The sequence below is a fragment of the Gambusia affinis genome, linkage group LG03 (genome assembly GCF_019740435.1).
Source record: "Gambusia affinis linkage group LG03, SWU_Gaff_1.0, whole genome shotgun sequence".
NCBI lineage: Eukaryota > Metazoa > Chordata > Actinopteri > Cyprinodontiformes > Poeciliidae > Gambusia > Gambusia affinis.
Window position 1 is genome coordinate 31,881,866 of NC_057870.1, and position 26,750 is coordinate 31,908,615.

At 46.0% G+C, this 26,750-nt stretch overlaps 1 protein-coding gene across 4 annotated transcripts; it reads left to right on the top strand.

The window, feature by feature from the left end:
* Nucleotides 1–1,062: 1,062 nt before the first annotated feature.
* On the top strand, nt 1,063–24,839 carry ogdha (oxoglutarate dehydrogenase a). Of its 4 annotated transcripts, XM_044112243.1 has the most exons (25): nt 1,063–1,173; nt 5,467–5,832; nt 9,716–9,889; nt 12,642–12,710; nt 12,899–13,001; nt 15,316–15,360; nt 18,830–18,945; nt 19,044–19,198; nt 19,266–19,412; nt 20,324–20,414; nt 20,590–20,769; nt 20,888–21,016; nt 21,094–21,273; nt 21,347–21,499; nt 21,601–21,703; nt 21,788–21,916; nt 21,996–22,146; nt 22,325–22,452; nt 22,524–22,702; nt 22,777–22,848; nt 23,045–23,170; nt 23,252–23,324; nt 23,430–23,593; nt 23,791–23,945; nt 24,026–24,839. In XM_044112243.1, exons 2-25 carry the CDS (start codon nt 5,593–5,595, stop codon nt 24,141–24,143), a joined length of 3,180 nt encoding a protein of 1,059 aa, XP_043968178.1. In that variant the 5' UTR covers nt 1,063–1,173; nt 5,467–5,592; the 3' UTR covers nt 24,144–24,839. The 4 variants fall into 4 exon arrangements, with proteins under 4 accessions (XP_043968178.1, XP_043968175.1, XP_043968177.1 ...); XM_044112240.1 differs by lacking the exon at nt 12,642–12,710; XM_044112242.1 differs by lacking the exons at nt 12,899–13,001; nt 15,316–15,360 and having other exon boundaries at nt 12,642–12,735.
* Nucleotides 24,840–26,750: the final 1,911 nt, after the last annotated feature.

A 26,750-nucleotide genomic window follows, 5' to 3' on the forward strand; every position in this document is an offset into this window, starting at 1 on the left:
AGAGTGGAAACGAACATGCTGCAAATGTACTCAAAATAAATAATATGATAAATTACAGAAGTTATTTCTAAGTGAGTTGTTTAGCAGGAGGCCAGAGATTAAAGCCATATTTTTAAATCAGGTGGTTTGAGTCCAAACATGAGATTTGTTTGAAGCGTCTGATCGGTTTGTTCACTGTCTGTTCCCAGTTCAGTCCTTCAGGTTGGGATCATGAGCAGAGAGGAGAGGAAATCCATCACTTTCACTCTTTACATTTATGACATATATAGATATAATTCACGAGTGTTGAGGAATATAAAGTAGGGCTGATAGATGTGAGCTTGTTTCATTGATGGTGAACTTGTGTATGAATCTGAGTTGGACACAGAATCTTATTTTCTGTTACAAAATGATTTTATAGGATTTCTGTTTGATTCTGTTTCTGGTCATCACTAATATTTCATGTTTTTATTTCATTCTCTGATCTACACTAACACAAATATTTACATAAACCTCATAAACCTTAAATATTTAATGAGGTGGAGGTCAGAGCTTTGGGAAGGCTATTCTAGCATGATGCTGCCACCACCATGCTTTACTCCTCCAGACATTGTTAGTTACTGTGACCAACAGCTCAATCGCCCAAACAAAAACAGGAAACTGTTAAAGTTTCCAGTTCTGCGTTTCCTGGGATATATATATATATATATATATATATATATATATATATATATATATATATATATATATATATATATATATATATATATATATATATATATATATACATATATATATATATATATATATATGTATATATACATATATACATATATATATATATATATATTTAATTTGTAAAGTTTATCTGCAAGAAAAATAGACTTGGGGTTTAGCTACTGTAAAAAAGAGTATTCTTATTTCAAATACAGTATTTGTGGAAAAACAATTGCTTTTTTCACAAATAGATCTGTGAAAATGTGTGCTAAATACCATGCGAGTGTACACCAGCACGAAAGACCAGCATAAAAATAACTTGTAGAAATTATAAAGTTTATAAAGTTTTCCCCGAGTCCCGCTCCTCCTGTTGTACGTCGTGACGTCAGCGACGTCCTTGCTGTCATCACTTCACCGGGAGAGAAGGGCGTCCGGGGGTAACTGGCCGAGAGCGGAGCCGCTGGGACTCTTCTGGAGGTTAGTACCCAGCTCAAAGCACTCTATGCTGGGGAGTAGAGTGAGTATAGACGGCCTGTTGCTGTCTGTGTGATGAAGGAGGATTTCTGTCAGAGTTTAAACATTTTCTAAACCCTGTTCGGTGTTAGCATGCTGCGCCGCTAGCCTCGTGTGAGCTAACAGCAGTCCGAGCTGAACTCTGAGGTCACCTGTGAAAAACAGCCCCACCTGAGGCGGGTCGGTCACTCCTCTGGGGTTCGGTTGAGTCCATTTTCATTTTTTGAGTTACTCTGGTTAGCGCCAGGTTATCTGCGGAGCTAACCGGCTAATTACATAACCTGATGCTTCAGCCATGAAGGTAATCGGCCTCTCTGCGGAGGAGTATCCCGCACTATTTGGCCTGTCGGAGCAGTTTTTAACCGTTAAATCACTCCCAGCAGCTGAGTTTCCAGAGTTTTAATAAGCTGTCTGTAATTTTGAGGAACTCATGACTCGCGAAAGGACAAAGTTACCGACAGCTTCAGTAGCCAATAGCCGGACGGGCTTTCTGACGAGTAGCCAATCAGAGGGCCGGCTGGACCGCTGGTGGGCGTGTCCAGACGGGTACTGGAGCCGCACAACAAGGTCAAAACAGAACCTCCAGCTCGGTCTGGGCGGAGGTTCTGACGGCTCTGACCGAACCAGAACCAACCGGTTAAGTTTCAGGTGAGGGACACGAACTGTGGAGAAGTTCGTCAGAACTTCCCAGAACGCCAGCTGGTTGCCTTGGTGACTGGACCAGAACCAGCTGGATGTCTGAGCAGCATCAAGTCCAGAAAGGAGTTTCACTCTGATGAATGTTCTTCTGTTTAATGAACGTTTTAATTAGAATCAATCAATCAATCAATCAATCAAATTTTATTAGTATATCACATTTCAGCATCAAGGCATTTAAAAGAGCTTTACATCAAATCAAACACAGAAACACAATGCAACATAGAATCAACAATCAAAACACAACATTAAGTCAAGTTCCATCAATAATTTGTAATTGATTACGTTTCAAATACAATTCTAAACAAGTGGGTTTTTAGTCCAGATTTAAAGGAAGTCAGTGTTTCAGCTGTTTTCTGCAGTTGCTGTTTTTTTTATCATTGAACTTTTTATTAGTATTTTTCACTTTTGTTTACATATACAATGTACATGATCACTTTACAATCAATGTAACATAACAGAAAACTTTAGCCTGGGAGCTGTTCCTCTATTTGATCTTGGTCCGTCTAGTTTGTCTAGTTCTTTATTTTTGTTGCTGTCTTTTGTCTTGAATATTGTCCATTTCTTCCATTTCTCTTCCATTTGTGTTTGCTGAAGTCTCAAACGATGTCAGTTTTTCCATGATGTAGATTTCTTCTATTATTCCAGTCCATTGTTCTTGACAAGGGGGTCTGCCTTTTTTCCTCATAATAGCTTTCTTGCTAGCTATTAACAATATCTTAATCAGATACCTGTCTTTTACCCTTACTTTGATATTGTTAAAATTGCACAGATATAGTACCACACTACTCATAGGAATATCATATCACAGAATCTTCTCCACAGTTTCATGAACATTTTTCCAAAATTGGACAATTTTAGGACATTTCCAGAATATGTGAGAATAATCTGCGTTCATTGATCTACAGTTCCTCCAATACTTCATGTTTGTGCCCTTATAACTATTCTGGACTTTAGGCGTGATGAAAAATCGTATTAGATTTTTCCATGAGAATCCCTCCATATCCGTGAGTTGGTGGATGTTTGATGTGTTTCCCACATATCCAACCAATCTTCATCTGAAACTGTCGTGTTAAACTCTGATTCCCACTTTTCTTTTATATATTTAGTTGAGTGTTTGTTCATCATCAGTTTTTGATATAGAGTAGAGATTATTTAAATTTTTGTTCCACTGAATGAATTTATCACAATTTTAATCACCCCATTCACTTCCACAGAGGGATCCCACCTGATTTCTTTCTTATTATAGTCTTTCAATTGTAAAATTCATGTTTATCTAAATTATACTTCTCCTTCATGTTTTGAAAACTCTCCAGCTCCGTGTCTTTCTGAAGGGTACACCATCCTGTCACCCCCTGGCTTATCCATTGTTTGAACCCTTCATTTGCTGCTCACCTGAGCTCTTTCATTTCTTTCTTCATCTTGTGTTTTTTTAATGTTTTGAACCACAACTCCAGTGTAAACACTGTAATTGGGTCCATGTATTTCTTGATCTTCTCGTATCGATCTTCATCTCCAATAACACTTTGAATTGGGTAACTCTTTCTCCATATCTTTCCACTTTGCCATGTATTCTGGTGTTTACCAGCATATAACATGTCTGAGCTGAGCTGCACTAAAGTACTGCTTTAGTTTTGGGAGACCCAAACCTCCCTTGTCTTTCGGTAGCTGAAGTCTTTCATATTTAACTCCAGGTTTTTTACCGCCCCAAATGAATCTTGATATTATCTTGTCCCAGGTTGCAAATTGTGTTTGAGGAACCTCTATTAGTAATGACTGGAACATTCACATTCATTTTAATAGTTTCAATTCTTGAGTTCAGATCTAAGGGCGGAGTTGTCCACCTGTTTATATCTTTTTGTGTCTCTTGGCTTATTTTATCGTAATTTGCTTTGTACAGTGTGGATAATCCTTTAGTAATGTTAACCCCTAGGTACTTAATTTCCTTCATATTCCATTTGATGGGAGATGTTTCCTGAATTTCTTTTGAAGGAATGTAATTGAGTGTTAGAATTTGTGTTTAGGTTACATTAATTTTATATCCTGAAAGATAACCATACTTTCCAAAGAGATTCATCAGCGCTGGTAGTGATTCGTTCGGCTGTTCAAGGAAAGTTATTACATCGTCTTTCACTCACTACATCAGGCATGGATCAGGACCAGAATAACGAGTTCACGGGTTTCATTTCCAAACCGGTTCCCGTGACAACCTGATCTGAAGACGTGATTGATGGATTCACCTGTTCAGAGACAAACACCTGAGGAGTTCTGCCGGGTCCTTCGGGCCTGTTCTGTTTGGAGGAGTGAACACCAAGTGAACTCTGGGTCTGGTTCAGGTGAACTCTGGTTCGGACCTGATGTGGACCAGATCGCTCCTAAAACAGGGAGTGGACTACAGAACAGGGCATTCTGGGTAAATGCAGCCAAAGCACAAGTTAGCCTAGCGCTAGCAATTAAAATGTCTGGATTAAATCGATGAGATGTTGTAACTTCAGTCTTCAGTCGGTCCGGGTTCACAGGAGACCAGAACCAGGACCAGCAGGAACCCGACAAGCTGCTGGCTACATCCTGGTTCTGACCCGGTTAGGGGAATAACCGTACATCCATCTATATCCATTAAATGATTAACGATGCAAAATGTAAATATGAATCCAGACAATCGTTTAAGGAACTTTTACTTTGATTGTTCAGTTCCTGTCAGAGTTCAGAGGTAAAACTGTTGAGTTTTATTTTAGTTAATATAATCGTAAAATGTTGTTTGGGTATAGGACAGGGGTGGGCAGTCCTGGTCCTGGAGGGTCGGTGTCCTGCAGGTCTTAGAGTTTCTCTGGTCCAACAACCTGAATCCAACAGCTGAATCTCCTCCTCAGTGCAGTCAGGTTCTGCGGAGAACCGGTCGGGTTCTCCAGAGTCCTGCTGATGACCTCATTATTTGACTCAGGTGTGTTGAAGTAGAGATGCATCTAAAGGTTGCAGGAGACCGACCCTCCAGGAGACCGGCCCTCCAGGAGAGGAGACTGGCCCTCCAGGAGAGGAGACCGGCCCTCCAGGAGAGGAGACCGGCCCTCCAGGAGAGGAGACTGGCCCTCCAGGAGAGGAGACTGGCCCTCCAGGAGAGGAGACCGGCCCTCCAGGAGAGGAGACTGGCCCTCCAGGAGAGGAGACTGGCCCTCCAGGAGAGGAGACCGGCCCTCCAGGAGACCGGCCCTCCAGGAGACCGACCCTCCAGGAAACCGGCCCTCCAGGAGACCGACCCTCCTGGCCCTCCAGGAGAGGATATCAGATCACAACAATCTGAGCTAAAATGAATCAAAATGTATCACAACATGTCAACAATCAAGGGAATTGATCTTTTTATTGGTTTATCAAATTCAGAAGTGTGGTTGCTCTTTATAATTTTATCACAAAGTTATAAAGAAAACTCCAAGAATTAATCAATCATCATCTGAACAGATCAATACATGGTGATAATGTTTAATGGTCAGAATCTATTCAGTCTCTGCTCAAACATCTGATTGGTTTCTCAGATCAGAACCGTAACTCTCTCTCTCTCTCCCTCAGTGGACGTTTGATTTGACGCTTCCTGTGCAGCGGCGGCCCGGGTGGAGCTTACTGTCAGAGGCGCAGGACGTCCAGCCCATCGGACCGATCGGCACCACCGTGTGTGAGGCGCTGTGAGGACCGCTCATGCATCGCTTAAGGACTTGTGCGGCGCGCTTGCGCCCGCTCACCGCCTCGCAGGCGGCACAGACTGTCGCCCAGCAGCGGCCAATCACAGCCACCGGCGCCGCTGGCTCAAGGACGTTTCAGCCAATCAGGAGCTACTCGGCGCCGGTGGCGTCGGAGCCGTTCCTGAACGGGACGAGCTCCAACTACGTGGAGGAGATGTACTACGCCTGGCTGGAGAATCCCAAGAGCGTCCACAAGGTGAGGCGACCCCTGCTGGACCGGGGTCAGAGGTCAGGACGGCACTCCGGGTGATCAACTGGAGAAATGGTGGTGCCTCCTGCTTGTCTGATGAGAATCCCCTCTGGTTCTGGAGAGAAATGTTTGGGTCCAGAAGGTTCTGAAGATCCACAAGCTTTTACTGTCTGGTCATGTGACAGCTGGTCCAGGTTCTGGTTGGAGGCGTGACCTGATGACCTCTTCTCCTCTGAGCTGTAGTAGTTCTATTGTTCTGACCCGACGGGTCAAAACCTGTAAATGCCACGTTCAGACGGGACCCTGAAGGTGACTCAGCTGCCATCAGAACCGACCCGATGTTGCTGCAACGCCGCTAAAGGACACCAGCTAATTTTAGCGCCCCGATGCTCCGACACATGGCCCAGCTGCTGCACTGAACCAGAACCAGAACCTCTGCATGTTCTGGTCCAGATTTCTAGCCGGAGCGGTTGGGTGTTAAGCTCAGATCGGACCGAGTCAGAACAGAAACCGGGTCCAGAGCGGTTCCTGGCAGGAAGAGGGTTTAAATCTGTTAACCTGACAAAGGCGACGCTTTTTTCAGTTATTTATCCTCATGAAACCTCTAAACATGTTTAAAACACTCCAATGTGCCAGTAGTGGCGGGTTTTGGTTCCACCAGAAAATCAATAAAAATAAAAATATACCAAAAAGAATCAATCAGTAACTGCAGATTAGTGATGGTCATCACCCTCTGGATGTACCTGCTGTCTTGCAGGCGTCCTGATCCATGCCTACCGTAATGTCTGGACTATATTGATCGATACCGTAATGTCTGGACTATATCGATCGCTGCCGTAATGTCTGGACTATATCGATCGATACCGTAATGTCTGGACTATATCGATCGCTGCCGTAATGTCTGGACTATATTAATCAATACCGTAATGTCTGGACTATATTTAGGCCTGTCGCGATAAACGATATATTGATTAATCATACAATAAATTAAAACTATCAACGTCATTTTAATTATCGTCTCTTCCAGCCTTTTTCTCTTTCTGTTGATGACGCTAAATGAAAAAAGGTTCAACTCCGCTGCTCTCCACTGACCCTCCCTTCCTCATTTCCTCAGTGTAATGTCCAGTTCACACTACACCATCTTAGAGCTGTTGGCCGATTGTCGGCCCATTTCCAAAACCTGAGAGATCACACATTAGCCGACAGAAATCCTAGGTATAACGGTTCCATCGGGTTCCATCGCGTTCCATCGGATTTCATCGGGTTCCATCGGGTTCCATCGGGCCGTGTGGTGTCCAACAATGGGCACAAAATAATGGCTCCAAGTCCAGTGAAGTCATTTTAAAACCAGGCATTAATCAAAGCTTTACTACAATCTACCTGCAGTGCATGTGTCTCTAGTGTCAGCGTAACGTCCTGACTGAATGAAAATCATTAGAACCTATTTATGTCCCGTTAACGAAGAACAGCTGAAAAGTTACCGGGTTCATCAACTGGTACCAATTTGGCTCCAACTCCTCCCCTCATCATTTCTATATTCTTAAAACACCAAATGTTTTATAAACATTAATGTTGTTTCCACATATCATCTCCAATGTCCGCTGGACTTCGGGTTGCTCCGTGTCAGCTGTTTGGGATTCCCCTCTGTAATTTCCCCTCAGAAAGCAGGAGGAGAATCCGGCTTTCTGATTGGCTACCTGTCACATTCAACAGGCTGCGTTAAGCTCCCAGTGGGGAAAACCCCTGATTTAGATCGGAGCGCCACAACGATCTACCGTAACACACCACACACTACAGGATGATCGGTTATGAAACCACAAGAGACAATCTTAGAACATCAACGTTCTCAGATTGTCTTAAGGGGAAAATGTAGGAGTGAACTAACGTGTAGTGTGAACTATTGCATCAGGTAGTCGATGTTCCATCTTCTCTATTTAAATCTAATGATTACTGAAGGACAATATGGTTTACAGACTTCATAATCTGAACTCTTTTGGTTGAATCCAGTATTTATTTACACTTTGGCGTTTTTATTCAAGTACATTTTTGTTAATGGAGACTGAGAATCCATTTTATTTTTATTTTTGGTTGTTTTGTTTATTTTATCAGTTCCAGTGTTAAATGTTCTTTTGAAAATAAAGTGTTTCTATCTTTGACAGGAAATCACATGAATTATTATGTCATTTCCATTAAATCAGTGTAAAAAGATCTTCAAACAATATTATTGTCTAACGCAATAGTTTTTTGAGACAATTAATCGTTCAGCAAAATTTGCTATCGTGACAGGCCTAACTAATGTTTAGGAAGTATGAGCATCCTCACTCAGACACAAAACAGTAGTAGGGATATTACGGTAATCACCAAGACTAAATGAATTCATCATTTCAGCATCTCACAGGAGAGTCTGGAGTCCAAGTGTCACAAACTTGTTTCTCATGTTCATATGATATTCAGCCTCACATCAGACATTGATGACATCACCAAAAAGGTTAAAGGTCACAGAAGGACAGACCATTCAGCCCCACAGCCTCTCCGTCTCTTCATCATAATCTCAGTATTGCTCCCATTTCTGTGATCACAGTTAGTCGGCTGTTGTTCAGCTTTCGTTGAAAATGTCTGAAATGTTTCTATTATGTTACATTTATCTGAGTTGTCAGAACCAGAACCACAACCAGTCTTGCTCTGCAAGGTTAAACATAATTTCTGCTGTTTATTAATAAACATCCCACAATAATCGTCGTTTCTCCTCATTGGAATGTTTTTCTGAATCTTTGGTTAAGTTACAGAAACCAAACTGTAAAGTAATTGAAACTAAAATGTGATTTTCACTGTAAAATAATGAAGACATGCTGAATAGAACATAAACATCAGTATTAATAAGTCATAAGTGATGTTGGCGTGTGTTTAAACCATGTCTAGAAGCTTTTGGAGGAACTGACTGGGTGTTTATGGGTCGTTTTGCTCGAGCCAACATGGTGGACGTGTTGCTGCTAAAGTTAGCAACCTGTGTTGCTATGTGACCTCGTTCTCCTGCTGGCAGTATCTCCATGGTAACCAGACTGGTTACCCAAACTGTACCATGGTTTTAAACACTGAATGTCACGTGGCCCTATGGTTTAACAACATGGCAGGGATCCAGAGTGGGCGGAGCCTGAGACGGACCCGCCCCTTCCTGTGGTCAAACCAATCCGAATCCTGGAAGTTAATCTTCTGGAACCTGAAGAACCCAGCATGACTGTTGTTGAGCTAATTTCTACTGCAGAATGTCTGGCTAGTTAGCAAGCCAACGGTAGCTTTCAGTGCTACTCCACGACTAGCGCTGTTAGCTTCCTGTTCTCCCCCAGCCTGGTCTGGTTGCTGGTCTGAACAGCGCTGACCTGGACTGTTCTCCCTCCTGTGACTCGGTTTCAGCTCTGAGTGAAATGAACAACCTGCATTCTGCATTGGGAGTGAAAATGATTCATAGCAAAGCAGCATCGCTCTGATCTCCATGAGAAATACTTTTTCACACTTTGCAGTTCTTGACCACCAAAGGACTTCTACTGTTTTTTTCTACATGTGGCTTTTGATTGAAGACAAAATGTTGCCAAATCCTTGTAAATATTTATATAGTAGCACCAAAACAAATCACTAAAACTATTGTGAAATCTCAGAAGGACTGATAAAGTTTTGTAACTATAAGAGGGTCAGAGATTTTTGTGGTTATAGATCTCTGTGGTGCAGATGAACCTCTCTGTTTTGCTGATTTCTGCTCCTGTGTGATTTTGATGACAGTTTGACAACAGATTGGCGCCCAACGTGGAGAACGATAAATTACATGCATGCACACGTTAAAAATCTCCTCCCATCCATCCTGTCTGACCTCTGACCTCTTCTTCCCTCCCTCCAGTCGTGGGACGTGTTTTTCCGTAACGCCAACGCCGGCGCGCCCCCCGGCGCCGCCTACCAGTCTCCTCTGGGTCTAGCGGGTCCTCAGCTGTCCTCGCTGGTCGGCACTCAGCCAAACGCGGAGAAGCTGGTGGAGGATCATCTGGCTGTCCAGACCCTCATCAGAGCCTACCAGGTACCAAAACACTGACATGACCTTTCATTTCACCTGGAGATAAAACTGTAACCTTCTCTGAACCAGTGAACTATGAACCTGAACTGATTCAGTTTCTGTCACTTTGAGCTGGACTTGGACCTGATTCTGTTGGAAAATTCAACAGTTTGTTGTTTTTATGTGAACTGCACCACCAGGTGGCAAAATACACACCTGATTGTTCACCGCTTTCATCCAGAGAGCTACGGACACCCTGACAGCTCAAACGTGTTTCAGCAAAGTTTCCCACTTTCTTCACCTGGGCTCTCATCAGACACACTAACACACATACACAGTGTGTGTGTTGGTGGAAACCGTATCGGGGAAAATGTGAATCCACGTAACGACTTTGAGGTAGCGCTTCTTTTTAACGCAGAACCTAGCACCCACTAGTGGTGTGGTGAGGGCGTTGCACCTTTTCACTGCGTACCTTCTGTGTAAACAAAGATTGTAATTGGAATGAGTTAATGGGAAAAAAATCTATTTTTGTTGGATCATTGTTATGAAATCGGGGCCTCAGAAAAGATTCTCTTCAATTTCTGCATATTAACTGGTTAAAATCTCCATATTTTTAAAATGATAAATTATTTAGTGAAATTGTTTGAACTTGACTAAACGTCGGTGGGAAACTGAGATGAAATGTTTAGCTTTCTGTTTCTTTCTGATCTTTCAGCCATGATTCCTCTGATTTCTCTGAACACGTTGGGTGTTTCTGTCTGGGTTATGAGAGAAAAGGGCCTAGTCCAGGGATGGGCAATCCTGGTCCTGGAGGTTTGGTCTCCTGCAACCTTTAGATGTATCTCCACTTCAACACACCTGAGTCAAATAATGAGGTCATTAGCAGGACTCTGGAGAACCTGACTGCACTTGGGAGGTGATTCAGCTGTTGGATTCAGGTTGTTGGACCAGAGAGACTCTAAGAGTTGCAGGACCCTGGACCTCCAGGACCAGGATTGCCCACCCCTGGCCTAGTCCATGTTGCCGATATCTGGGAAAACTAAAACATTTTCATTGGTTTTGTTCTTTCATCCACATGAAAACACAGTTTAATATTAAAAACAATTATTTATAAAAAGTCTGACCAAAGTGAAGGTTTAAAAAGGGTGATCTGTTTATGGGAAACGGAGATTTAAAATCTAACGCTTTAAAGTCTGAAACAAATAATTCCCAGATTTATCCAGACTCACTTTGACATTTATTTCCAGTTACTTGTGATTTTGCTGTCAGTCTAACATAATAGATTATAAATTTAACATTGAGCCGGGTACCATTAGTGTAAGTTCAGTTGTGATGCTAATTAGCGACACTAGGCACTTAAGGAAAGAAACTGACCGTTCGGTCTTGGTATGTTGATCACTTTCAACATGCTGAGGCTGTGAAGAAGCCGTTTCTTTTCCTTGCTGCAGTGTTTCGGTGTTTCAGCTTCAGTGTGGAGGAAGAATCAAACCTTCCTCCACACAACCAGCGCAGAGGGAAGCACTTCTTCTCTTGAAAACAAATACTTTCTGCTTTCTGACTGAAGCAATGCTGAAGGCAGCGCCGCATTGTTTCCATGGCAACGGATTACTTTACTAATGAGGCTTTTATGTTCCAGGTGAATTAATGTGGAGAAGAAAAGCTGGGATGTGGCTTAAATAATAGATTATTATGAAGATATTATCTAACTTATAGAATATATCAGAGTATTTATATGTTACTTTATTTATGTTGGTTGTCTCATTGAGATCCAAAGTCTCATTTACAAGAGTGGCCTGTTTATTTCTGTACAGTGACACTGAAACTTGTTCATCGCTCCATCAGCCAGCAGAGAGTCAGTTTCCCTCCTGCAGGCCGACAGTTTTCAGCTGCTTTAATCCAGCTGCAGATTCATAACCACTTCACTTCCAAACCAAAGCTGCGTTTGGCTGCTCTCTGTGGAGCAAAAACAAACCCTGACCCCGGATCTGAGGCGACAGTAAATCTAATAATCAGAGCTCACGGATGAGATCCTGGCCTGCCAGCATCGCTGCCACCAGCTGAACATCTGACCAGGGATCAGTGGCTGCATTTAAACTGACTCCATGTTTGTTACAGGAAGCCGTAGTCACAGCCCAGAGCTTCAGGTTAAAAATAAATCCAGGTGAATGTGATTCATATTTCTGCATTATGAGTCTTAAGACGAGAGCAAAGATCAGATGGAGTGTCGCGTCATTAAAATCAAGATACTTTTCTTGTAATGCTGGGTCTTACTGTAAAGCTACTTCATGTATTTCAGGCTCTTTAGTTCCTGTTCTCATATGCAAATGAGAACAGGAACTACGTCCCGCCCCCAGAGAAAGCCCCGCCCCCTCATTTGAATTTCAGTAAAAACAGCCTGTAAAACCGAGGTAAGAAATGAAAGTCTATGAAATGAGTAAAGCTGCCTTTAAACAAATGAACTGATAAAATGAAGAACGTGGAACGGGTTCTGCTGGTGGAACCTTCGTAACGCTGCAGCATCATTGATCGTATTAATGCACAAATTAGGATTATGAACTAAATTTGCTTAATGCAAACGACACATTAAAAATGGTTTTCTGATTAAATGTTTTATAGGATGCAGTGGTTTTCCAGCCATATCAAAAGATTTGATACGTAAGATTTAAATTTATTTTCTTAATTAATGGAAACGTAGCAGGAAACAGTTTTTCTACGTTACCAGAATATTGACACATGAAACGCAGGTGGAGAGTGTTAACGGTGTGTGTGTGTTCAGGTCCTGGGCCATCACAACGCCCACCTGGACCCTCTGGGGATCAGCTGTGTGAATTTTGACGACGCTCCAGTCAGCGCCGGCTTCCAGGACGTCGGTGAGACGCTAGAACAGAACCAGAACTCTGATGTTAACGTTGCTCTTCCTCCCACCCACCCACCCATCCTCCTCCTCCTCCTCCTCTAACCCTCTGTCGTGACTCTTCATCACTCCTCCTCCTCCTGTCCTGTCCTGGGTGGGTTCTGTGTCGCCCCCTGTAGATCCGGGGGCACCACGTGGCCCAGCTGGACCCGCTGGGCATCATGGACGCCGATCTGGACTCGTGCGTTCCCACTGACATTATCACATCCTCCGACAAGCTGGGTGAGGACCTCCACCCTCAGCCTCCACCTCTTTCCCTCCACACTCACCCCAGCTGGGAATGCGTCCCACACTAAAAACCTGGACGTGCGCCAGAAGAAGTTCCCTCTGAAACGTTCTCGCATGCCAGGAAGGTTCCGGCGTCTCGTTCAAACGTCCATCATGGCGTCTGGAATCTTCTGGCATATGAAGAACGTCTAGATCATTAACCTACAGATTTCAGCTAACTGGAGCTTCTCTACTGGTTTGTCTTCTGTTGGAAGTCAAACCAGTAAAAACTACAATCACCGTTTTTAATCTTCTGTCTCAGTAAAACCAACATAATTGTTGGTCTTATTGTTTTAGACGGTGGTCATTAAAATTCCTTCATAAAGACTCATAAAGCTGGGAGAAATGATCAGGTTGTCTGTTTTCTGGTTGAAAACTCCAGTTCAGACTGAAACCAGCTTTCATCCGTTAAGGCCTCCAGCGAGACGTTGATCGCCACCTAGTGGTGGAGTTTGAGTTAAAACACTCCAGTCTATTTTTAGATTGGAGTCCCAGTGAAACTAGACTGGGACTTCAGAACCCCACGACTTGATCCACTTCCCCTCCTAGCATCAGTTTGGGCCCACCTTTCCCTCCAGCTAATGTTTATGATTATCACTTCAGGGTTAGCATAGCTAGTGTTTTAGTTAGAGGTGCTAATATTCATGTTCAGAGTTAGCATAGTTTAGTTAGCGGTGCCCACCACTGATCATAGTGAAGCTCTAGAATCCTGAGATGATCTGGGCTTTGTGACATGGATCAGAACACGGTCCACAGTGGTGGCTGAATGATGCTCAGGTGACGCTCAAAGGTCCAAAGTGACCCAATAAACTCTCCACCACAGCATGATACCACCACCACCAGTATGACCGGATGGTACTAGTAGAGACCAGGTAGTACCATCAGAACCCTGCAGTGGTTCTCCACATCATTTACCTTTAGTTCAAACTTCCTGTTGGAGGACCAATCAGGGCTGGTTTTGGTCTGAACCTGAGGAACCATCACCAAGATGTCTGATCAGTTCCAGTTCTGCTCTGACTTAACTAGCTCTACGTATAGAGATATAAACATAGACAATGCTGGTTGTGTGGCTTCTTGTTGACTCATCACCTCTCAGCGCTTGTTGGTTCTGACCGGCTGGCGGTTTGTTGGGTCACTGCTGCAGCTTCCGTGTCTGTAATTAATGCTAACAATAGCTGCTAGCAGCTTTAGCTCCAGTCGATGTGAAGATCTGAGTCGTGATTGGAGGAGAGACGAGAGGAGATGGACGTCATGTGACCCCGTCCCCAGAGCGGCTGGCAGGTCAACATGGTCGCCGCTTAGTTTAGTCCTGAACTGAAAGGAAACCCCAGAGATGAAATGATGCAGAGTCATGACCAACCTCAAAGACCTGGAGGTCATCACCAAAGATGGACCATCAGAACCAGGAGATCCATCAGAACCAGGAAAACCAGAGGAAGGTTCTGATTGCTGTGTTTATTTTGATGCAACATTTTTGGTTAAAATTTAAAAACGCAAAGTCTGAATACTCCAGAATAATTTTGAGCCGGGTACCAGACAGGCAGCATTTAGAACCCGATCAGAACTCAAGTCCACATACTAACAGAACCCGCTCACTGTGACTGAGTGCCTCTGATCCACAGAGCCCAGATCTTCAGGATGTTCTGTAGTTTAGAAGGAGCCCACAACAGTGTCTAACCTCAGAGTTACTCTGTACCCTGTGACAGAAACCTGACCCGGTAGCGGTTCTGCTGGTGGACCCGAGGCTTACCTGCTCAGAAGGTTTTGGTTTGGGGATGGTTCTGGTCCATATTGCTAAACTGATCAGATGAATGGATCGGCCCCAGCTTTAATTAGCCAGAGAAAGAGAAACAGTATGGAACCATGAAACCGGTCCACAACGGGTCGAGCTGAATGTACCGGACCCTAGTCAGATACACAGAATCCTGTTGGGCCAAAGTTAGAAACGCTGTTGCTTTGCTGAACCAGGAATTAGCCGCACTCTAGCGGAATGGCTTGGTGCTATGGTTCTCAACCAGGAATTAGCCACGTCCCGGTGGAATGGCTTGGTGCTATGGTTCTGATTGGGTCGAGTTCTGACTAACCCCAGCATGGTGTGGCCTTCATCTCCTCATCCGTAGCCGGAGGTTCTGTAGAACCGGGCGGTGCTGGAGATCCAGACATGCTGCGGGCCGGATGGTGTTGGTGTGGTGGTGGTCGAACAGGCTGACGGTCATTAATGTTGTCTGGGTGTTTCTCCCCATCGCTGCCCCCTGCTGGTGACCTCCAGACGTGGCTGTGCTCAAGAAGAGGCTGAGGTTCCTAATGGTAGGAGGTAGGAGACGCTGCTGCTCTGTAGATCAGCTTCTCTTTGCTGCTCAGGTTCTGGACCCCCAAACGGGTCCATCTGTCTGCCGGTTCTGACCCGGTCCGTCAGACTGCAGTTGTCCTCTCCGTCCCGGTCCAGCGGTCAGTAGGGACTGATGGACACCACAAAGCAGAGCGTCCTCCGGTTCTGCTGAGTCTTTATATGATTAGCAGCAGTCGTAGAAAAGTGTTTGACTCTGTGGATGTTTTGCGTTTCGTTGCGTTTATGAATCATCAACATCAGATACATTTACTTTTTCACCTAGAAGAAAATAAAAAACGTTAAAGCTGTAGTACCTAACTTCTAATGAGACAGATAACCTGTAAAAAGACGATCTCCTGGAGCTAGCCTGAGCTAGCATTGATACAGACCAAAAACGGCCAATCAGAGCCTGGAGGCAGGTTTTAGTGCTGTCAATAGTCTTCATGTACTCGCTGCTAAATGTGCTACCGGCGTAGAAACGACATACAGGAAAACCGTTAATCTGTTGTCATCGGTGGCTATGCTAACTAGCCTTAGCATTGATGACAGGATATGCCGGCTGCAGAGAGCAAAGGAGGAAAGAGGGATGAGCAGCCCCATACATGATGGTGATGTACAGCGCTAAGACCCACCTCCTGGCTCTGGTTGTCTCCAGTTAGCACTGGGAACACTGGAAGCTCGATGTTTTCACAGATTATCTGTGTCATAACGGTTTATAACGGTTACATAATGCAGCTTTAAGGTCAAAGTGAAACTGATTTCTACAAAATAATGATTAAAACGTAAACAATGAAATGAAGGATTGTATAAATATTCACCCAGTTTAAAGTGACTGACCTATTCCAGCCAAATGGCGCCTCTGAACTGGGCTCTCTGCTAAAGATTGTAGCATGCACATGAAAACATGGCAGCACAGTTAGCCAAAAAACACGCCTTTAAAACACCGCGGGAATATTGGAGGATTTTCACAGTTTCAGATAGAAACGGCGTTTATGGATGAACCGGTTTTTCCTCTCGGCTCCAAAAGTTTGAGGAAAAACTGATTTCAGTGAAACTGCCGGTCAGTCAGGAGGAAAGATGGCGGTTTTATTTCACCGAGATTTTTAATTCACTGTTTTGACAAATTTGTGTTTACTGTCATGAAATTTGGTCGCGTTGTTGCCCCGTCTGTCGGCTTTCCGTAAATATTTTCAGAATTGCTGTAGAGGAGACGGTTTCCTGTAGAAATGAAATCCCGTTTTCACTTTAATGTTAATTTATCATTTTGTAAATTGTCTTAAACTCGGATTATGTTGGTCAGGATTTCTTTACGAAGCCAGTAAAAGTTAAAGCATCACAGAACTCCCCTCTGATGTCTGCAGGCTGGATCTGGACCGGTTCTGCTCCTACAGTTAAAATGTTTGATCCTCTTTAGAGCCGTTCTGGTTCTGGTTTTGGATTTTTCCAGACGTTTCATCAGACGCCTCAGAAATTCTGTTGGTACCACAATGAAGATCAGACCTGAGATCTGCTGCAGGACTTCCTGGTCTTCAGGCTGGGCTGTGATTGGCTTAGCCTGTGTGAGCTCTGTGGTTGGCTGAGAAATGAAGCCCCTCCCCCATCCCAGGTCTTCCTGTCTTATCTGTTTCCATAGTAACGTCTCACCTGCCATAATAACACGTTCATGTCATCTGTTTTCATTTGTTCATCCGTCTGCAGTGAAGCGACATGTTACCGTCAGAACCAGATCTGGACCCGTCCTCTGGGAGACCAGAGCTGGAAAACCCCAGACTTGATGCACTAATTACATCGCCAAAGAAACCCGCCCTACTGCAACCATGGCAACACGTCAACCTTTAATTTGTAGTTCATCCTCTGGTTTCTTCTCAGCTCTGGTCTCAACTTGTTTTGTTTTTGTTGGTCAAATTTCTGCATCAGATCCTAAAATTCAGCCAAACGCCAAGATGGCCGACGGGTCTGGTCAGAGACGCCAACGGGTCTCTGCAGAACCCAAACACCTGCCGACCAGGTCAGCCAACCAGCATCATGATGGAGGACTCCCCCCTGCGGAGACGCTGCGTCCCTCTGCAGGCGCTCAGATTTTCGTCTTGTTAGTTTAATTTGAGAAGAAACATGGAGGTTCTGCTTGTTGAAGAAAAGTTTCCAGCCTCCAGGTCGCCCTCTGCTGGCCAGGCCAGGAAGCTGCTAACAGTTCAGACGTTGAAGGTTTCCTTCCAGTTCTGGACTAACCTGACCAAAATAAACCTGGATCAGACTGAAAAGATAGCTGCTCTAACCCAAAAGCAATAGTCAAATATTAGTTATGCTAAAGCTAAAGCAATATGCTAATGCTGGATCTAGCAGAAGCTGATGCTAAAGCAACATGCTAGTGCTTATTTAGCAGAATCTGATGCTAAAGCATCATGCTAGTGCTTATTTAGCAGAATCTGATTCTAAAGCAACATGCTAGTGCTTATTTAGCAGAAGTTGATGCTAAAGCAACATGCTAGTGCTTATTTAGCAGAAGCTGATGCTAAAGCAACATGCTAGTGCTTATTTAGCAGAATCTGATTCTAAAGCAACATGCTAGTGCTTATTTAGCAGAATCTGATGCTAAAGCAACATGCTAGTGCTTATTTAGCAGAAGCTGATGCTAAAGCAACATGCTAGTGCTTATTTAGCAGAAGCTGATTCTAAAGCAACATGCTAGTGCTTATTTAGCAGAATCTGATGCTAAAGCAACATGCTAGTGCTTATTTAGCAGAATCTGATGCTAAAGCAACATGCTAGTGCTTATTTAGCAGAAGCTGATGCTAAAGCAACATGCTAATGCTGTATTTACCAGAAGCTGATGCTAAAGCAACATGCTAGTGCTTATTTAGCAGAATCTGATGCTAAAGCAACATGCTAGTGCTTATTTAGCAGAATCTGATGCTAAAGCAATATGCTAATGCTGTATTTACCAGAAGCTGATGCTAAAGCAACATGCTAGTGCTTATTTAGCAGAATCTGATGCTAAAGCAATATGCTAATGCTGTATTTACCAGAAGCTAAGGCAACATAACTGCGTTTCTAAAGCCTCCAGAATCTTGGAGCGTCCCAACCAGGTTGCTGGTTTTAAATCCACCTGGATCGGTTCTGGATCGGTTCCACAGCGGTTATGGAGCGGTTCAAGGGGAGCTCTGGACCGGCTGGTATCATGGCTGCTCAGTCCTGAATATAGTGGAGGACTCCAGAAAGAAACAAAGATGTCTGCAGAGTTTGAACTGTTTTGGTTCTGATCAGGAGGAACCGACCTGTTTGAAGATCTGCTTCATGCTGATTGGCTTTAATCCTCTCACATCTTCCTCCTCTTCCTCTGGTTTTCATCTCTAACTTCATTTCCTTCACCTTCAATCTTCTGTTTCTTCACCACCTTTGTCTTGTTTCTCCTCTTCCTCCCTTCCTGTCCTGCTTTGCATCATGGGACTTATAGGCTTCTACGGTCTGGACGAATCAGACCTGGAGAAGGTGTTCCGGCTTCCCACCACCACCTTCATCGGCGGCTCAGAGTCGGCGCTGCCGCTCAAGGAGATCATCCGCCGCCTGGAGGTAGGGGAACGCTTCGCCCCGGGGGGGTATGTAAACATGTGACCCTCTGACTCAGACTGTGTGTGTGTGTGTGTGTGTGTGTGTGTGTGTGGCTGCAGATGGCGTACTGCCAGCACATCGGTGTGGAGTTCATGTTCATCAACGACCTGGAGCAGTGCCAGTGGATCCGCCAGAAGTTTGAGACTCCAGGATTGATGCAGTTCACTCTGGAGGAGAAGAGGACGCTGCTGGCCCGGATGGTCCGCTCCACCAGGTAGGCCTCACCTGCGGGGCGGCCGGCGGGGCGGGGCCGGGATCACCTGACCTCTGGCTCTGTTCAGGTTTGAGGAGTTCCTGCAGAAGAAATGGTCTGCAGAGAAACGATTCGGACTGGAGGGCTGCGAGTCTCTGATCCCGGCTCTGAAGACCATCATCGACAAATCCTCCGAGAACGGAGTGGAGAACATCATCATGGGCATGCCGCACAGGTAACACACACACAGGTAACACACACACAGGTAACACACACACAGGTAACACACACACACACACACACACACAGGTAACACACACACAGGTAACACACACACAGGTAACACACACACACACACACACACACAGGTAACACACACACACAGGTAACACACACACAGGTAACACACACACAGGTAACACACACACAGGTAACACACACACACACAGGTAACACACACACACAGGTAACACACACACACACACACACACACAGGTAACACACACACACAGGTAACACACACACAGGTAACACACACACAGGTAACACACACACACAGGTAACACACACACACACACACACACAGGTAACACACACACAGGTAACACACACACACAGGTAACAGGATCATATCTGAGTGTTTCTAAGTATTTTCCAGTTTCAGTCAATAAAATAAATCCAGTTTTCTAAGTGAATGTGAACATTTTAAATCTTTCAGTTTCATGTTTTTATTGGTAAAACATAAATTTTAACTTCCTGCCTCTGCAGATTCTTTAAAACTTTGACTTCTTTGTCTGATAAAGACATTTTCTCCCAGGTTGAGGTTAGAATAAAGTTAAAATAAAGTAAGAGGTTTTCTTCAGTCTCGGTTCTGGGTCGGAGACGGACTGATTACCAGAACCGGAGGAATCACAGCTACATGCAGGTTTTCACCAACAGGAATGTTGAACTCCCAACCACAAAGATTTGTTTTATTTCAGTCACTTTTTATCGCCTCTGACTTTTAAAAAACACACCAAGAACTTAAAAGTAACCAGAATATCAGTGAAAATCTGACAGAGTTTCTCTGGATGGATCAGAATAATTTCCCTGTGGGAAATATTGACTTCCTGCTGCCGCTTGATTTGATGGTCTTTGTGTTTCCAGGGGTCGGCTGAACGTTTTGGCCAACGTGATCCGTAAGGAACTGGAGCAGATCTTCTGCCAGTTCGACTCCAAACTGGAGGCGGCCGATGAGGTACTGTGACTCCATCAGGGTGAAAACCGTTAAAGCGTTAATCCCTATAATCTCATGTTGTCAATCCCTGTAATCTGACTTTAGTGTTGAGTTTCAGTGTTTGAGGGATCATGTTGTTTGGTTCATTATGTTACCACATCCTGTGTGAACCTGAGACCTGCTGTGGTTTCCTCAGGGCTCCGGAGACGTGAAGTATCACCTGGGCATGTACCACCGTCGGATCAACCGGGTCACGGACCGGAACATCACCCTGTCTCTGGTGGCCAACCCGTCCCACCTGGAGGCTGTGGACCCCGTGGTCCAGGGCAAAACCAAGGCGGAGCAGTTCTACTGCGGAGACACCGACGGGAAGCGAGTGAGTCTGAATGCAGGACAAACCGAAACAGACCCGACCGACCTGACGCCGATCCAATCGACCCGACCGACCTGACGCCGATCCAATCGACCCGATCTACCTGCCGCTCCGTGTCCAGGTGATGTCCATCCTACTGCATGGAGACGCCGCCTTCGCTGGCCAGGGCATCGTCTATGAGACCTTCCACCTGTCGGACCTGCCGTCCTACACCACGCACGGCACCGTGCACGTTGTGGTCAACAACCAGGTGACGCTTGCCGACCGGCTGGGGGCGCCGAGTGAGAGGTACCTCCTGTCGGCTAACCGTCCCGTCTCTATCTGCAGATCGGCTTCACCACCGACCCGCGCATGGCCCGCTCCTCTCCGTACCCAACGGACGTCGCCCGCGTCGTCAACGCCCCCATCTTCCACGTCAACGCCGACGACCCCGAGGCCGTCACCTACGTCTGCAAGGTGGCTGCGGAGTGGAGAGCCACCTTCCACAAAGACGTGGTGGTTGACCTGGTGAGTGTCCCCCCCGCCCACAACGCGGCGCCGCAGCCTGACCTCTGACCCTGTCGCCGTGCCTACCGCCCAGGTGTGCTACCGCCGGATGGGCCACAACGAGATGGACGAGCCGATGTTCACCCAGCCGCTGATGTACAAGCAGATCAAGAAGCAGAAACCGGTTCTGCAGAAATACGCCGAGAAGCTGATCGCAGAGGGAGCCGTGAGCCGGCAGGAGTACGAGGTGAAGCCTGGACCAGAACCCTGGACCGGACGGTCACAGGTTCTGTCGGTGCAGGACAGAGGTTCTGCAGAACCTTTGATGGGTTTTGTGTCTGAACGCAGGAGGAGATCGCCAAGTACGATAAGATCTGCGAAGAGGCTTTCGCTCGCTCCAAAGACGAGAAGATCCTGCACATCAAGCACTGGCTGGACTCTCCGTGGCCCGGTGAGCTCGGGGGGTTCTGGGTCGGTTCCGGGTCGGCCGGTGGATCAGAAACCAGAACGTTGACGTTGTGAATGTCCTCCTCAGGTTTTTTCACTCTGGACGGGCAGCCCAAGTCGATGAGCTGCCCGAGCACGGGCCTGTCTGAGGAGAACCTGAACCAGATCGGACTGGTGGCGTCCTCCGTCCCCGTGGAGGACTTCACCATCCACGGAGGTCCGAAACGCTCCGGAACCGCAGCAGCCTCTGCTGGGCGGAACCGGCCCCTAAACGCACTCTGTTGTTGTTGGACCAGGTCTGAGTCGCATCCTGAAGGGCCGGGCCGAGATGGTCCGGAACCGGACCGTGGACTGGGCTCTGGCCGAGTACATGGCGCTGGGCTCCCTGCTGAAGGAGGGCATCCACGTCCGGCTGTCGGGTCAGGATGTGGAGAGAGGAACGTTCAGGTAACCCTGGTGACCCAAACAGAGCCAGAACCGGACCGCAGACAGCAGAACTTCTGGTTGAGGCAGAACTTCTGGGTTAGAGGCTGCAGGCTCTCCGATGGTTCTGGTCAGGTCCGGTTTGTTTAGAGCAACCTGGGTTCTGTTGGATGGGTTCTGTAGCCTTCTTGTCCCCTCTCAGCCACCGTCACCACGTCCTCCACGACCAGAACGTCGACAAGAGAACCTGCATCCCCATGAACCACCTGGCGCCGGACCAGGCTCCCTACACCGTCTGCAACAGTTCGCTGTCCGAGTACGGAGTGCTGGGTGAGTCCCTCCGGGTCCTCGGGTTCTGCTGCTCGGTCCTGTCTCTGAGGTTCTGATCCGGTTCCCTGCAGGCTTCGAGCTGGGCTTCGCCATGGCGAGCCCCAACGCGCTGATCCTGTGGGAGGCCCAGTTCGGAGACTTCCACAACACGGCGCAGTGCATCATCGACCAGTTCATCTGCCCGGGTCAGGCCAAGTGGGTCCGGCAGAACGGCATCGTTCTGCTGCTGCCGCACGGCATGGAGGGCATGGTGAGGCTCCGGAACCAGAACCGGGTCCGGCCTTCAGAACTTCTCCTAACATGCCGCTCTGCTCGCGTCCGCAGGGTCCAGAACATTCCTCCGCCCGGCCCGAACGGTTCCTCCAGATGTGCAACGACGACCCGGACGTCACGCCGGTAGGTTTACAGAACCCTTCAGCAATGAGGCAGTCCGGTCCAGTCCAGTCCAGAAACACCGGGAAACAGGAAATAAACAATATGTGGTTCTAAAAACAGAACCCAAACTGGTACCGGTACGGTGTTTGGGTCTGTAGGTTCTGGTACCGGTACGGTGTTTGGGTCTGTAGGTTCTGACTGTGGTTCCGTCCTGCAGAACCTGACGGAGGACCTGGCGGTCCGGCAGCTGTACGACTGTAACTGGATCGTGGTGAACTGCTCCAGTCCTGGGAACTACTTCCATGTCCTGAGGAGGCAGATCCTGCTGCCCTTCAGGAAGCCGGTACCGCCCGCAGCCTTCACTTCCTGTGTGGGCTTTTAGTTTGAAAACTTACCTGTTCTGTTGGACTTCCTGTTTCTTCAGCTGATCGTTTTCACTCCCAAGTCTCTGCTGCGCCATCCCGACGCCCGCTCCAGCTTCGACGGCATGCTGCCCGGTAACGCCGCCGCCGCCGCTCGTGGTTCTGATGCTAGCAGCTAGCCGCTAGCCCGGGTTGCTCAGCCTGACCTTCCGCTCTCCTCGTCTTCCTCCCTGTGCGCAGGAACCCACTTCCAGAGGCTGATCCCGGAGGACGGGCCGGCGGCGCAGCGGCCCGACGCCGTGAAGAGGCTGATCTTCTGCACCGGGAAGGTTTACTACGAGCTGACCAAAGAGAGGCAGAGGAGAGGCCTGGAGGAGACGGTGGCCATCAGCCGCATGGAGCAGGTAACAGGACCGGCCCGCTGACCCCAACAGAACCCCCTGGACCTCTCACCTCCAGCTGCTCTGGACTCTGAGTCTGACTGGGCCGATTATCACAGCAGAACTCATAAAATCAGTTTATTTACAATCTTTGAGATGGTCGGGTCTCAGGAAGACGCAGAACCCAGCAAACGTTAAGCCCCGCCCCTCTCTCCCTGCAGCTCTCCCCGTTCCCGTTCGACCAGGTGAAGGCGGAGTTTGAGCGTTTCCACAACGCCGACCTGGTGTGGTGTCAGGAGGAGCACAAGAACCAGGGTTACTATGACTACGTGAAGCCACGCATCAGGACCACCATCAACAAGGCCAAGAACGTCGGGTAAGTGTAGCGTCGCCGTCGCCCCGGTCACGGCCTGGCGGCACTGCCGGCTCTGACTCCGCCCCTTCTCTATGCCTCAGGTACGCCGGCAGAGACCCGGCGGCGGCGCCGGCCACCGGAAACAAGAACACACACCTGGTGGAGCTGCGGCGCTTCCTGGACACGGCCTTCGACCTGGAGGCGTTCAGCGAGCAGTAGACGGCCGCACTGGACTCACACTCATGATTCATGCAGAATCGATCAGATTTATCCATAAATTCAGTAATTATTGAGTTAAAGTTGATGCAGCAAAAACATTTGGGTTTAGGTTTGAAGTTTCCTCTGAAATCGGCTGATTTAACGTCGCCACAACAAACTCCACACACACCCCTCCGTCCACACACCCGCTCCAGCTGCAGATAACCGTCAGAGTGACGCCTCCTGTTTCCTCCATTCACTCAGAGGATCGGAGCTGCTTCTTCTCCTGAGTTTTATTTTAGCTTTTATGGCTCTTTAGCATCGTTAGCAGAGATCAGAAGGAGTTTGGTGGTGCTTCTCTATTTGTAATTAGTCGCCATGGTAACGCCTATCACTGAGATTTTGTCATATATTATTCTGAGGATATGTTTGGGATGAACCAATCACGCGCTGCTGATTTAGCCCCGCCCTCCCCGCGCCGGTCTGCGTTCATCTCGTGCCAAATTGCCGCCTTCAGTTTTTCTGTTTGGTCATTTTCCTGGTGCAGCTGAACTGACGGCGGGAAACCGGAAGAATCGTCAGCAGAGGAGGAAGTCGTGGCGATCAGAGCTTCTGAGAGACAAAGATTAAAAATCATTTATTTATTTTCATATTAGGGGATTGAAGTCTGCTGCGTTGTTTTGCTTCATTCAATAAAGAAATCTGTGCTGAACAGACTGCCTGGTTTCATGTTTTTATTTCATAACAATAAATGGATTAAAACAAAGTTTTAATCTTTGTTGACCTTTAAATCCGGTCTTATTGTGGAGATCCCAGGCCGGGTTTATAAACCGTTTCCTATCGGAGTCACTGCTTCATTTTTATTAAAGTGCACATCATCAAGCCTCCCTTCAGACAGAGACCCCTAGTGGCCACCGGAGGGAAGACATGACTGACTGACTGACTGACTGACTGACTGGTTGGTAAAAGACCTCATGACCACCCACCTGCATGAAGAAGTTTGTTCATTTTACTAGATTTTATTTTCTACATCAAAACCAGCTTCTTGTTCTTGTTCTTCTAAACTCTCTGATCAACATATTTTATTTACAACAGATTAAAATATGATGTTGACCATGAAAAGGTTTGATCTGTTCATAAAGTAAATGCATCCAAACATGATTTTTTGTCTTGGTTTTGAAGGAAAACAAACTTCCTCCAGGCGTTGTGTGACCTGCAGGCCGCTGGTTTGAATCCCACAAATCGCTTGAAGTTGCCGTTGCTCCGTTGGGTTTTGGCTCAGTTCAAACCTGGTCACTGCAGGAAAACAACATGCAGCCTGTGAGACCAGACGGTTCATCAGCACTCGGAGTGAAGACGTTACTTTAACAGGACATTTCCCAGAACCCTTTGCCAGAAGGAGCCGCTGGTCATCAGGAGACTCGTGTGATGATGATTTATTCAAGACACAGAAAACGTTTCTGTTTGCTTCAGCGGACTCGTCCTCAACAGTGAAATCAAAGGTTAAAGAGGATTCAGATTAAAATTGAAGATGTTCACCGTTGAACGTTAAAGTAGTTTATCCTGTTTGTCTTTGGGTTCATTTATCTCTTAATCTTTTGTAAAAGTTGTTTGGTTAAAAGTGATGTAAGGCAATGGAAACAAACTGTGCTTTTTTTTTTTTTTCAAAAATCTGTTTATTGTCTTTTACAATTCAAAGAGACATACAGACAAATAACTCACAAGTGCACAAAACACCTAACAAAATAAAAAAAAAAAGAAAACACATTAACAATTTAAACATTCAAGGTGACCAGCATTAGATGATTACAGTGAGACAAAATATTTTAAGATTGATATCTCAGGGGAGTATGTTGAGACTTAGTCCAAGAGATTTAATCACAGTCCACCGGCTAGGTATGAGGTGAAGGCATCGTCCTCCCTGATTCTATGCATCCTGACGTCAGTGTTTAAGTTTCATACATTTTTGAGCAAGTGAGTACATTTGGAATTAACATGAAGATAACAGACTTACAGCCACTATAAGAATGAAAACATAATCAAAATTAGCTAGAAAACATTCAGTCAATCCTCATTATGAGTATTTAAATTTTCTAAGAATAGCAAAAACGTTTTCCATATCTTTTGGAACACATAGTATTTACCTTTAATCATAAAGGTGAGTTTCTCCAAGGCAAGAGAGCTTGATAATGTAGACATCCAAGTTTTTAGCTGGGGTCTGGTTACAGATTTCCAGGACCTGGTTATACTATATTTATCCTGCACCAAACAATAAATTATGGACTTTTGATCGACTTTGCTTATTTGAGTTTGAGTGGGAAAAATTCCTAAGACACACAACCCAGGACACAGATTGAGATTAATACCAATGATAAGTGAAAGTTTGTCCAGAACCTCCTTCCAAAATTTCTGAATCTCAGGACATTCCCAAAGGCAATGAATCAAACTGCCTTTATCTCCACACTTGGCACATGTATCCGGGATGTTGGGATTAAATTTATTTAGTAATGTTGGAGTAACATATGTTCTTATCAACCATTTGTATTGGATTAACTTAAACTGAGTATTAATAGATTGTGTCTGTGCCTTTAGACAGGCCCTCTGCCATTCCTCTACTGATATGTTACA

Bases quoted from the DNA above. Each gene is read 5' to 3' on its own strand.
- ogdha (XM_044112243.1), top strand. From the start codon at position 5,593: ATGCATCGCTTAAGGACTTGTGCGGCGCGCTTGCGCCCGCTCACCGCC. The intron at 19,199-19,265 runs GTAGGCCTCACC...GGCTCTGTTCAG, and splicing joins CGGATGGTCCGCTCCACCAG to GTTTGAGGAGTTCCTGCAGA. The intron at 21,917-21,995 runs GTCCGAAACGCT...TTGTTGGACCAG, and splicing joins GGACTTCACCATCCACGGAG to GTCTGAGTCGCATCCTGAAG.